The sequence below is a fragment of the Haliotis rubra genome, unplaced genomic scaffold, assembly GCF_003918875.1.
Source record: "Haliotis rubra isolate DU_JTF1 unplaced genomic scaffold, ASM391887v1 Scf276, whole genome shotgun sequence".
Taxonomy (NCBI): domain Eukaryota; kingdom Metazoa; phylum Mollusca; class Gastropoda; order Lepetellida; family Haliotidae; genus Haliotis; species Haliotis rubra.
Window position 1 is genome coordinate 701,249 of NW_025766847.1, and position 12,451 is coordinate 713,699.

Here is a 12,451-nt window from a genome sequence, read left to right on the forward strand (position 1 = left end):
ACATGAGTGGGATATAGATACAAACTGGTTATGCAATATAATAACAAATCATTTCAAGCAATGTTTTCATTCTTCCATAGGCCAGAATTCTTCCAACAAGTATCAAGTGACTGCCATGAATGTGCTAGGAAGCTATCTGTACCTGGGTACAACCTGGGGCAATGTCATTATCACCGACTCTGTCACTCTCAAACCCCTAAGTGTCTTCAAGTGCCACTGTGCGAAGGAGTTCTATATCAGAAGCATCTTTCCCTTGCTATCCGAGGAAGGAGCTGTCAATTCAGATGACTCCTTCTGCAGTCCCGGCATTGTCACTCTCGGAAGAGGATATATCGATATCATCAAAGAATCAAAGGCACCGTCTCCAAAATCTCGTACTGAGAGTGACCCCCCTGACCTTGAGAGTCGACCTAGAACTAAGACCTTGACGCAGGACTTGATATCGCGAGACCCAACCCTTAACCACAACTTTGTCCTATCATGGTGGGCTCGAGGGTGGGAACAGTTTTGAAGACAAGGGAGCTTACTATTGGTAGTCTTTGACCAGGTGGTTGAGAACAACACATGTTTCTGTTCAGGTGGTACCAGTGAATCACAGCATGTTAATGTACCTGCCAAGGCTGTGCAATAGAGACTCTACTCTATACCATTTCCTGTGTTCACTGAATCAAACAGGAAGCTGAATCACACAAGACTGCATATACATTCTCAACAGAAAGAGGGAATAACTTATCTTATTACCTACGCTCTCGCTCGGGAAATACCAACATTTAGGCACTCGTGTCGTAAACATAGTATGACATGGGCACTCATATAATATCCTCTATTTCCAGTCGATTCTAAAGGTCAGCGGTCATCACAAGCAAAGTTGCAGACTCAGTCTTATCTCAAGGTCAGTGGATGACCCACATGGAAGGAAGGGAAGTCACCATCATATTTAATCCCTATGAAAATGACGACCTTGAGATTGTTCCCAGACCAGAATCTTGTCTCAACATGGATTCCGAGTGCTTCAAAGTCCATACCTATATACTTACATGGATTTTGTCATTTTTCATGAATTTAAAATCTATTTATACATGATCTATAAATATACCTCCACCTGTGCAATAAGCGTTGTTATTTCATAATGAGATATTTAAATGTTCAACATATTTGTATGCATGTATAAATGTAAGTATGTATACTAGGACCCCTGTGTCTACTGAAGTATATCTTTGACCTGAATGGTTTGTTGCAGTCATTTTATTTGCATTATTTTGACATACATTTAACAAGAATTGTTGTATTCGATGTGTTAAAGTGCTACAGTTTTGTTTATTTATTTCCAGTGTACAGAAACTATCAAGATATTTACTCCCACTTGACTTGATTTTGATGTTTGGAGTCTAAATATTTTAAAGAAGTCATTATATGTACATATGTCCAAGTTATTTAATATGTTAATTAATCTGTTTGTTGATCATTCATTCCATCAGTCTTTGCTGAAGCTATTCCAGGTTATGTTGGTGCATGGAGTTTACATCTTCAGTATTACAGTGTTGAAGTTGATGCTAATGTTGTAACTGTCAATGGACTCTGTGAGCAAATAACATCAGAAGCCTTCTTACGCCCGACATATTTTGGGGGTTCATGGAATTATGGGTAAAACATTCTGGTCAGTGGGACAAAAACTATAATTTCTAATATTTCTCAAAATGTAGTTGGGTAGGAATGAAAATGGGTACAAGAAGGGATGGAGGAACTGGAATTCAAGATAATTTGTTGTTTGATGTTTTCACAATTAATTTTTTAGGTTTTAATTTTTGTTTTAAATTTAATATTTAGATTAATGGCAACTGTAAATTAGGAGTTTTCTTCTTCTACCTTAATTCTACTTAATTTTGGTCAACGGATTAACAAAACCCACTGTCTTTCTTTAATTTTGTGTTTAACATTTCAGTGTTTTGGAGTGGGAGCATCCATAACCAAGTTATTAAAAAAGTCCTACCTTGGAAGTCATGTACCGGTAATACACATGTTCATGTTTTTTAGACATTCTGAACATCCCACACGTAAACAGAAATAGCAGTTGTCAGCCTTTAAAAAACACACAACTTCATACCAATATAAAAATAAATAAATACAAACTTTTCTGTTCAACTGATTTAAATTCTTGAAATTTAAAAAATAAAATGTGTGACCTGAGGCAGCTGTCTAAATTAAAATTGTGTAATTGGCATTTGTCATGAAGCAGACTTTTAGTTCTGTATAGAGATCCATAGATGTCTACAACAGTATGAAGGTAAGAGGCGTAGAGAATTAGGATTTCTGGTCGCAATAATCTGTGTGTGTGGGAGAAGGGGCCATGTGTGGTTAGTTATACCTACATTGTATACATCATGACGCTGAAGGAAACCAGTCCGCTGATGTCAGTAGTTTCTCACATATTATGAGCACCAAATGTTTTTGTGAATTAAACGCTGTCCAGCTGACCTCTTGAAGTTGTCTGTGTTGATGTGTTCTTTCCCAACTTGTGCATCAGATCTGTCTCTTTCACTGGATGTTGGAATTTGTACAGCTTGTACCATGGCTGTCACTTGTCTTGGTATGGTTGCCAGGGAATATGTTGGCAACTGGATCTGCATTCTCTTCCCACAGAGGTTACTTGTCATATCTTCCTACAAACCTCTGTTCTAATACGGCCATAGTTCCCGGTACTTGTAGAATCCCGTAGCGGCAAAAAATCGCAACACGAATTATCTCTCTTCTTTTTATCCAATCAGAACACATGTTACATCGACTTAGATCCAATTTGACTAATGCAAGCAAATATGGGGCCACAAATATCCCTCCTCTGCCGGGGACTTGTGTTGATGTGACACACAAGACATTTAATGGCTAGCTTGTCCATTGTCAACGAGGGCGATGGAGACGCCATTGATCCGCCATAACATGACTGAGTTCTGTCTAGAAGAAACGTTTGCGCATCGCACAGGGGAAGAGGGTCTAGTTTTCCCGAAGCATACGGAAATTACCGAAGCCTTTGCAAATGATCCCTTTTGAAACAACGTCGCTGATTGCACAACAAAATATAATTGCATCCAATCACGAATCCTGAACAATCGCACCACGAAAGGGCCGTATTAGAACAGAGGTTCGTAGGAAGATATGACAAGTAACCTCTGTGGGAAGAGAATGCTGGATCTAGTCAATGGCTGAATTTGAAAAATTTGATATTTAAAATGTATTGAACCAAGCAAGTCATAAACAAACACAGGTTAAGTTTGATAATCACTAAAATTCAATCCATATGGACAAGTGAGTGAGTTTAGGTTTACGCCGCGCTCAGCAATATTCCAGCTATATGGCGGCGGTCTGTAAACAATAGAGTCTGGACCAGACAATCCAGTGATCAACAACATGAGCATCGATCTGCGCAATTGGGAACCAATGACATGTGTCAACCAAGTCAGCGAGCCTGACCACCTGATCCCATTAGTGACCTCTTACGACAAGCATGGGTTACTAAGGCTCAATATCCTAACCCGGACCTTCACCGGTCCCATATTGACAATGGTTACATGTAATAATGGGGACTCATTGAATAAGTTGTCCACCAGTATGTGATCTGTCCACATCGGCTCTAATGCAGTCACTACACTGATCAACTCTCAATACATACTGGATTGTCCTTCCTGAAATACACCACAAATGTAAGTAGAAAGAGCAATGCGGTGGTATGAGACTTTGGAGCCTGGTGAAATGGTGCTGACATATGTCATAGTTTGGACAACACTTTCTCTATAGGACAGATTCTAGTTCTATCCTGGATTCAAACCCACATTCTCAGAGACTGGCACCAAATCTGGACAAATTTAATGGATAACAAGTTCTTTATTTTGTCAGTGTGATATTATCCATAAAGTTTGCAACTCAAAGAAGTTATGGCACCAAATCACCAGCACACAAGTCTAACCCACTCAACCAAGTCTATCCAACCCACTCAACCATCCTGGGTTCCACAAAAAATAGAAGTCTTGTAACTGGTAGTATGGATCTACAATGAGAGTTCTGGTTCAATATCTTGGATGGGACTTAGAAAACAAAGTACTCTACTCTGTACTTTACTGAGAAAGTGTAATACCAAATATGGCAAGTTACATTTGACCACTTTCTAAATGGCATTGTGTATTAATCTGAAAACAATTACTCAAAGAAAGAAAAAACATCAAAGCAATTCCAATAATAGATTTATTTCACCAAACTTTGTTACTACGCAATGTTTTCCATATAAATACAAGCATACATGTCCTGAAACACCCCAAATCACCCTGAAAATTCAACAACAAACAATCTCAGTATTTAAATGCTGTAATCTCAACAATATATGAAAAACAAATATTGAAAACACTTCCTACAATGCTATTCAGACACTTTGTTCTGTTCTGTATTTTCATATCTTGCACTTAATAGGAGTCACGTACACTGTTTTGGTACATATGGAGTGTGTGCCCCGATACAGAGGACGGACATCTTTGGTACACAGTTGGTATCTATAGCAACAAGGTGACATCCTCAGTATGTATCATGGACGTATCATGTATGTATCATACACATTTCTCCAAAAACTTGAACTTTCAGATTTTGAATTTAAAATTGCATATTAGGGAACGTTCATAATTTATGGCTTGGAGGGGTCACCCATTTTGTTCTGAGAGGTAGGGGTCATCAACTTTGTACACATGTACTGGGCGAGGGTACAGCAATTTTGTACGTAAAAATATTCAAAATATGCTTAAAAAGTACAGGAGTGGGTCATTGATTTTGTACATGACATGCAAGGGGGGTCACTTACTTTGTACATAAATCTTGGGGGGGGGGATTCACATTGTACCATCCACACTGTACATGCTACTCCTCAACCCTACCCCTACCCCACAAGCCATAAATTATGAACGGTACATTATCTAACCAACCTTAACACTATACATAAGTTGTAAAATCTTTGTATTCACCCTGTCGCTTGACAGAACATAAACACTCTGTGATAGATATTCCAAGTGATCATGTAATTATGTGAGAATTACATAGAACATTTTACATGGTTAAAACCACACAGCTTGACCTTTGTATCAACAGAACTCCTATTGGTGTCTCTGGCTCACATAGGTATGAAGACAAAACTACCCTAAAACAGTGATGTATAATACCAGTATCCAATGTGTTTCTGTACAATATAAGAACTTTACAACATGTAAGTCAACTTGGCCACTGAGCTTCATATGCCTGTGACCTCCCAGTAGCTGCTCGCTATACACGTTATACGCGATGTATATATACACTTACCACATGTTCCTCACTCAGTTCTCTTGTCTTAAGCAATGGCCCTTGTAATCAATAAATTATTTGTGACTTACATGCAATACAAATTACTCGTAAATGTAGCAGGCGACTAGACAGGCACAAGTGATAACACCATATTGTAACATGTGACAGATGCAGGCAGCTCATGTATGGGCTGGGACGTGTAACACAGGTTGAGTTGGGGTGGGTGGGAGGGATGTGTGTGGGGTTTGTTACTGAATGGAACCTCTCTTAACTGTGGTTAGTCATGTGTTATGTTGTCCAAAATACACTTCTCCAGTTAAACTACCCGTCACTTACGTTCTTTCGGACTAGGGGCGGTGGGGTAGCCTAGTGGTTACATCGTTCACTTGTCACGCCGAAGACCCAGGTTCCTTTCCCCACATGGGTACAATGTGTGAAACCCATTTCTGGTGTTCCCCACCATGATACTGCTGGAATATTGCTAAAAGCGGCGTAAAACCAAACTCACTCACTCACTCTTTTGGACTAGGCACACATTCCTTCTGTTTCTAATCTGTTTGAATGATGATAAAGCTTCAGTCAACTTCAGTGTATGCATGACCTGATCATCTACATAATCTGCCAGGATTCAGTGACACTATATTTTCAATAACATATGTTATACCTTACTCAGTGAATAATAGGAAGTCCAGTACCTGGGTAGTAGATGTGACCCCAGTACGGACTCTATGGTATATTACATTTAGTTCACAGAATACCAGCCCTGACTCACATGTTTAATATGGTACATAGTCACAAGACAGGTAGACAACATATGATATATTCAGTTCAAATACCGGGTACAACATATAATACCATCGCTGACTCATGTGTTCACTTTGGTATGACATACATTCCATTTAGTTCATACATAACATACAACCAGCCCTGACACGTTAACTATGCTATATATTCAAACATATTGGTATGCAATATACGATATATATATATTCAGAGACCATTACTATGCCTTGGGCACATATGAAATTTGATATTGTCACCAACCTAGAGCCAAAAGATTACTTCAGACAGTTTGTGACTGGATACTTTGTGTCATCTTACCTGACATTCTCATCATTGTTCTAGAACTAGTAGAAGGGTCCTTGGCCACGTGCACAAAGCAGTCTTAGCATTATGACTTAGTTCTATATTGAAGCATGGGAGATAGATTGTCATAGTGCTGAGATTGTTTTGTGGAATGGGATATTGTCCCGACCCATCCTCCAAAGTGATACTGCCCCTAACTGCTCCCGACACTCAGAAAGCTGGACCAAACATACAGGTACTTCACTTCCTAGGCCTCTCTCAACATGCTCTCAGTGTTTTGCATACACAGGGTTACTTCACATCATTCCATCTTGAAACCACACAGCCTATGTATACTGTACCCACATTTTATAGGATAAATCCCTAATGCACCTCTTCTATGCAATCAACAGCTGTGTAATAATATCAGCTCCTGAAGAAACTATAGCAAGCCTTCAAAATCCATGTTCTAAAGACAAATACAAATCCAATCCTCATTGACTAGAGGCACATGAGAACTTTAATTCAGAACTAGGTTTCAAGTTTTTTTACATACAGAATGGTTGAAACTAACAGAAAATGTAGGCATAGCCAACATATCTGTCTTGTTCAGGACGGACTAACTACAAACTCTGGACTAGTTCATAAAAATGGAAACTAAGAACTTTGCAGGTTGTATGAACAGTGCAGGATTTTCCCAGATTCACACACCATACAGGTAACTGTAACAAACACACTGACACCCACAGGTACATCTCAGGTAACTGTAACAGACACACTGACACCCACAGGTACACCTCAGGTAACTGTAACAGACACACTGACACCCACAGGTACATCTCAGGTAACTGTAACAGACACACTGACACCCACATGTACACCTCAGGTAACTGTAACAGACACACTGACACCCACATGTACATCTCAGGTAACTGTAACAGACACACTGACACCCACAGGTACATCTCAGGTAACTGTAACAGACACACTGACACCCACAGGTACATCTCAGGTAACTGTAACAGACACACTGACACCCACAGGTACATCTCAGGTAACTGTAACAGACACACTGACACCCACAGGTACATCTCAGGTAACTGTAACAGACACACTGACACCCACAGGTACATCTCAGGTAACTGTAACAGACACACTGACACCCACATGTACATCTCAGGTAACTGTAACACAGACACACTGACACCCACAGGTACATCTCAGGTAACTGTAACAGACACACTGACACCCACATGTACACATCTCAGGTAACTGTAACAGACAGACTGACACCCACAGGTACATCTCAGGTAACTGTAACAGACACACTGACACCCACAGGTACATCTCAGGTAACTGTAACAGACACACTGACACCCACAGGTACATCTCAGGTAAATAGTAACAGACACACTGACACCCACAGGTACACCTCAGGTAACTGTAACAGACACACTGACACCCACATGTACATCTCAGGTAACTGTAACACAGACACACTGACACCCACATGTACACACCTCAGGTAACTGTAACAGACACACTGACACCCACATGTACATCTCAGGTAACTGTAACACAGACACACTGACACCCACAGGTACATCTCAGGTAACTGTAACAGACACACTGACACCCACAGGTACATCTCAGGTAACTGTAACAGACACACTGACACCCACAGGTACATCTCAGGTAACTGTAACAGACACACTGACACCCACAGGTACAAGATGGATTTACAATCAGCTTATTTCTTCACAAAACACATTCCTCAAATACCTTATCATAGTTATATTATACCATTCAAAAAATGTAGGGGATCTCGGATTTACAAGATTGATAAAATTCAAATGATGAAGCCAAGGAGGAAATGGATGATGAAGAGAAATTAAGGGAAAATGTGACAATTTATTCCATTCCTTTGGAAATGTTTCATCTGTATGGATATATTACTTTTTCTCATATGCATTGGCATTGGCTAGTGGTATGCTTGAAAACTGGAATATCCCCTAATTTTAATGGTATATTCTTATCTCTTTGCAGAACAAGTAGCTCCCATACCTTAACAAAGGCTTCTGGTTGTCTTATCTCTTCACAAAACACATAACTTGCATACCTGATCATAGATTTACAATATTCTTATCTCTTTGCAGAACAAGTAGCTCCCATACCTTAACAAAGGCTTCCAGTTGTCTTATCTCTTCACAAAACACATAACTTGCATACCAAATCATAGATTTACAATATTCTTATCTCTTTGCAGAACATATAACTCGCATACTGGATCATCTATTTACAATATTCTTATCTCTTTGCATAACAAGTATCCCCCATACCCCAACACAGTTGTGGTAGGTCCCCCTCATACATATACATACAGGATGACATGTCAGGTAGAGCTCCAATACCGTAACACTGACTAATGACTTACCACAGGCATGTATCTTGTTGTACATCTTGCCAACTCTGAATCAAAGTGTTGGGAACAAAACAACTATATCACATCTTCAAATCTTTTAAAAATATAAACAAACTGAAATTGCCATTATGCTGGCACCCAATGTTACCAAATATCAAGATGAGGAAACACAAAAAGGTTCTAGCTCAACTTTCTACACATATAAAACCACACAGCTTATTTCCGCCATGTCCAACAAAAGGCAACCAGCTACATTCTCAGTACAAGACAACGTATAGCAAAAACGTAACAGCAATACAAAATCAAACTAGATATCATGTATGCACTCTTTAATGCACAGTGTAAATAAAATTTATTCAAAATTAAAAGTTAACACATCAGGTCTATCAAGCAACAACAAATCCATAATATCTTCCAGATTCTTCATACCAAAGTCTTCAAAGTGTGGAACATTACTGGCAGTCTAACACATTCGTATAACAGGGTATCACTGTATAGGGTGGGTCTCTACATAACAGGGTATCAATGTATAGGGGTGGGTCTCTACATAACAGGGTATCATTGTATGGGGTGGGTCTCTACATAACAGGGTATCACTGTGTAGGGTGGGTCTCTACATAACAGGGTATCACTGTGTAGGGGAGGGTCTCTACATAACAGGGTATCACTGTGTAGGGGAGGGTCTCTACATAACAGGGTATCACTGTATAGGGGTGGTTATCTACATAACAGGGTATCATTGTATGGGGTGGGTATCTACATAAAAGTGTATCATTGTATGGAGTGGGTCTCTACATAACAGGGTATCACTGTATAGGGGTGGGTCTCTACATAACAGGGTATCATTGTATGGGGTGGGTCTCTACATAACAGGGTATCAACTCAGAAAAGTTGGTTATCTGAACATCTAACTTCATGTAGTATTTCATTAATATATTTCAGAACTGTAGGCTTGTGTATATTTAGTTCCACAATATCATCCTATACAGAGTATCATTACTCCTCTAGATTAAAACAAACACTGTGACAGCTTTGTGACCAGGTCGCTGCACTACCAGCTGTTGCACTGAACTCTGTGGTATACTGCTGAACAGGGCCTAGATTTTCGAAGTTCTCTTAGAGCTAGGATAGTCGTAAGTGCCATACATTAACATTAACTTACGACTAACTTAGCTCTAAGAGAGCTTCCAAACTCTAGGCCCTGGTGCATAGCTGCACATCATCTTGTTCTCTCCGAGGATTAATGCACTTTGGCTGCGTGATGAGATGAACATCTCTCCACACCTGAGTCTGAATCTGAGCCATTAACGTCCACACAAAGACGCTTCACTGGTCGAGTCTCCTCCTCCACATCAGCGTTGTTGGAGGAGTTGGTGAGGTGGAGGCCCTTCTCTATCTCCTCGAACACCTCAGACAGAGCAGTACAGAGCTTGTCTATATCCTCAGTGGTGAAACACATGGGTGGCTTAAACTTGAGCACATTCCTATCTGGTCCATCCCGACTGTACAGGATGCCGTTCTCCTTCAACCTGCCCAACATGTGATCTATTAATACAGATTCACAATGGTCTTATTGCAATTAGGTATATAGTAGGACCATATTTTTGTTTAAACAGTTTCAAAATTACACCTAGATGAATGTGTGGAGTGTGCAAGAGTACAGTATGCAAGGAAGGTGACCTCTTTCTGAAGTTTTAAGTGCAGAGATATTTATCACTTGCTACTGAAGTCAATGCTGGACAAGATGAAGACTCTGATGCTGCACCACTTGACAACAAGGAATGGATGTTACTTTGTAATATTCCCACAAGATGGAAGCCTGTACATATAGATGTCTGAACCAGATGATCTAGTGACTGACATGAACAGCCATCTGGGCATGTACAATCAACTGAGGCACTTAGCCTGACCACCCAACCCATTGTCACTGTCTGAACCAGATGATCTAGTGACTGACATGAACAGCCATCTGGGCATGTACAATCAACCGAGGCACTAAGCCTGACCACCCAACCCATTGTCACTGTCTGAACCAGATGATCTAGTGACTGACATGAACAGCCATCTGGGCATGTTAACACACAATCAACAGAGGCACTTAGCCTGACCACCCAACCCATTGTCACTGTCTGAACCAGATGATCTAGTGACTGACATGAACAGCCATCTGGGCATGTTAACACACAATCAACAGAGGCACTTAGCCTGACCACCCAACCCATTGTCACTGTCTGAACCAGATGATCTTGTGACTGACATGAACAGCCATCTGGGCATGTTAACACACAATCAACAGAGGCACTTAGCCTGACCACCCAACCCATTGTCACTGTCTGAACCAGATGATCTAGAGACTGACATGAACAGCCATCTGGGCATGTTAACACACAATCAACAGAGGCACTTAGCCTGACCACCCAACCCATTGTCACTGTCTGAACCAGATGATCTTGTGACTGACATGAACAGCCATCTGGGCATGTTAACACACAATCAACAGAGGCACTTAGCCTGACCACCCAACCCATTGTCACTGTCTGAACCAGATGATCTAGTGACTGACATGAACAGCCATCTGGGCATGTTAACACACCATCAACAGAGGCACTTAGCCTGACCACCCAACCCAACGTCACTCCATACAACCAGCTTGAGGACCTGTGCTGGAATGGATCAGTTCACTCACCTTGTAATGGCATATTCAGCCTCTTTTGAGGCGGCTTCCCTGGTGCCATGGTCCTTTACAAGGTCAATCCCCACGAACATCCCCACGCCCCTGCAATGTATCAACATGAACACTCCTTCACACACAAACATGAATGCTGAAGAATCATAAACAAATCAAAACTGCGTCTTTTGTGACATATGTGCATAATGCATCAATATTGCAAAAATTAAGCATGTTGCTTTACATATGTTCAACTTGAGTCGTATTTAAAATATTATCACCACTTTTACTTGCTAAAGCGAGTATATTTAGCAACAAGGATATTGCTTTACCCACTATGAACAGAAACTACACTCAACTGTAATACTGGTGCTACTCAGTTAAAGCCTCACGGTTAATGTCCCGTACTGCCCTACAGCTAAACCCAACATCTCCAATGATGTCCCGCACTGCCCTACAGCTAAACCCAACATCTCCAATGATGTCCCATACTGCCCTACAGCTATACCTGACATCTCCAATGATGTCCCGTACTGCCCTACAGCTAAACCCAACATCTCCAATGATGTCCCGTACTGCCCTACAGCTAAACCCAACATCTCCAATGATGTCCCGTACTGCCCTACAGCTAAACCCAACATCTCCAATGATGTCCCATACTGCCCTACAGCTATACCTGACATCTCCAATGATGTCCCGTACTGCCCTACAGCTATACCTGACATCTCCAATGATGTCCCGTACTGCCCTACAGCTAAACCCAACATCTCCAATGATGTCCGTGACTGCCCTACAGCTAAACCCAACATCTCCAATGATGTCCCATACTGCCCTACAGCTAAACCCAACATCTCCAATGATGTCCCGTACTGCCCTACAGCTATACCCAACATCTCCAATGATGTCCCTACTGCCCTACAGCTATACCTGACATCTCCAATGATGATGTCCTGCACTGCCCTACAGCTATACCTGACATCTCCAAT

At 40.9% G+C, this 12,451-nt stretch overlaps 2 protein-coding genes across 4 annotated transcripts in view; one reads left to right on the forward strand and one right to left on the reverse strand.

Moving 5' to 3' along the window:
- LOC124280938 (leucine-rich repeat serine/threonine-protein kinase 1-like) overlaps nucleotides 1–2,479 on the forward strand; it is a 52,567-nt gene extending 50,088 nt beyond the window's left edge. The window contains 1 exon segment of the mRNA XM_046716943.1: nucleotides 81–2,479. Within this exon segment, the coding sequence (XP_046572899.1) occupies nucleotides 81–511 (431 nt within the window). The 3' untranslated portion in view covers nucleotides 512–2,479.
- Nucleotides 2,480–4,215: 1,736 nt separating this feature from the next.
- The window catches only part of LOC124280916 (ethanolamine-phosphate phospho-lyase-like), a 49,433-nt gene continuing 41,197 nt past the window's right edge, over nucleotides 4,216–12,451 (reverse strand). For all 3 annotated transcript variants that reach the window (XM_046716909.1, XM_046716910.1, XM_046716911.1), the window contains exons 9-11: nucleotides 11,484–11,573; nucleotides 6,351–10,326; nucleotides 4,216–5,974 (exon numbers count right to left, since the gene is read on the reverse strand). In XM_046716909.1, the coding sequence (XP_046572865.1) occupies nucleotides 10,038–10,326; nucleotides 11,484–11,573 (379 nt within the window). In that variant the 3' untranslated portion in view covers nucleotides 4,216–5,974; nucleotides 6,351–10,037. The remainder of the gene's footprint in view (nucleotides 5,975–6,350; nucleotides 10,327–11,483; nucleotides 11,574–12,451) is intronic.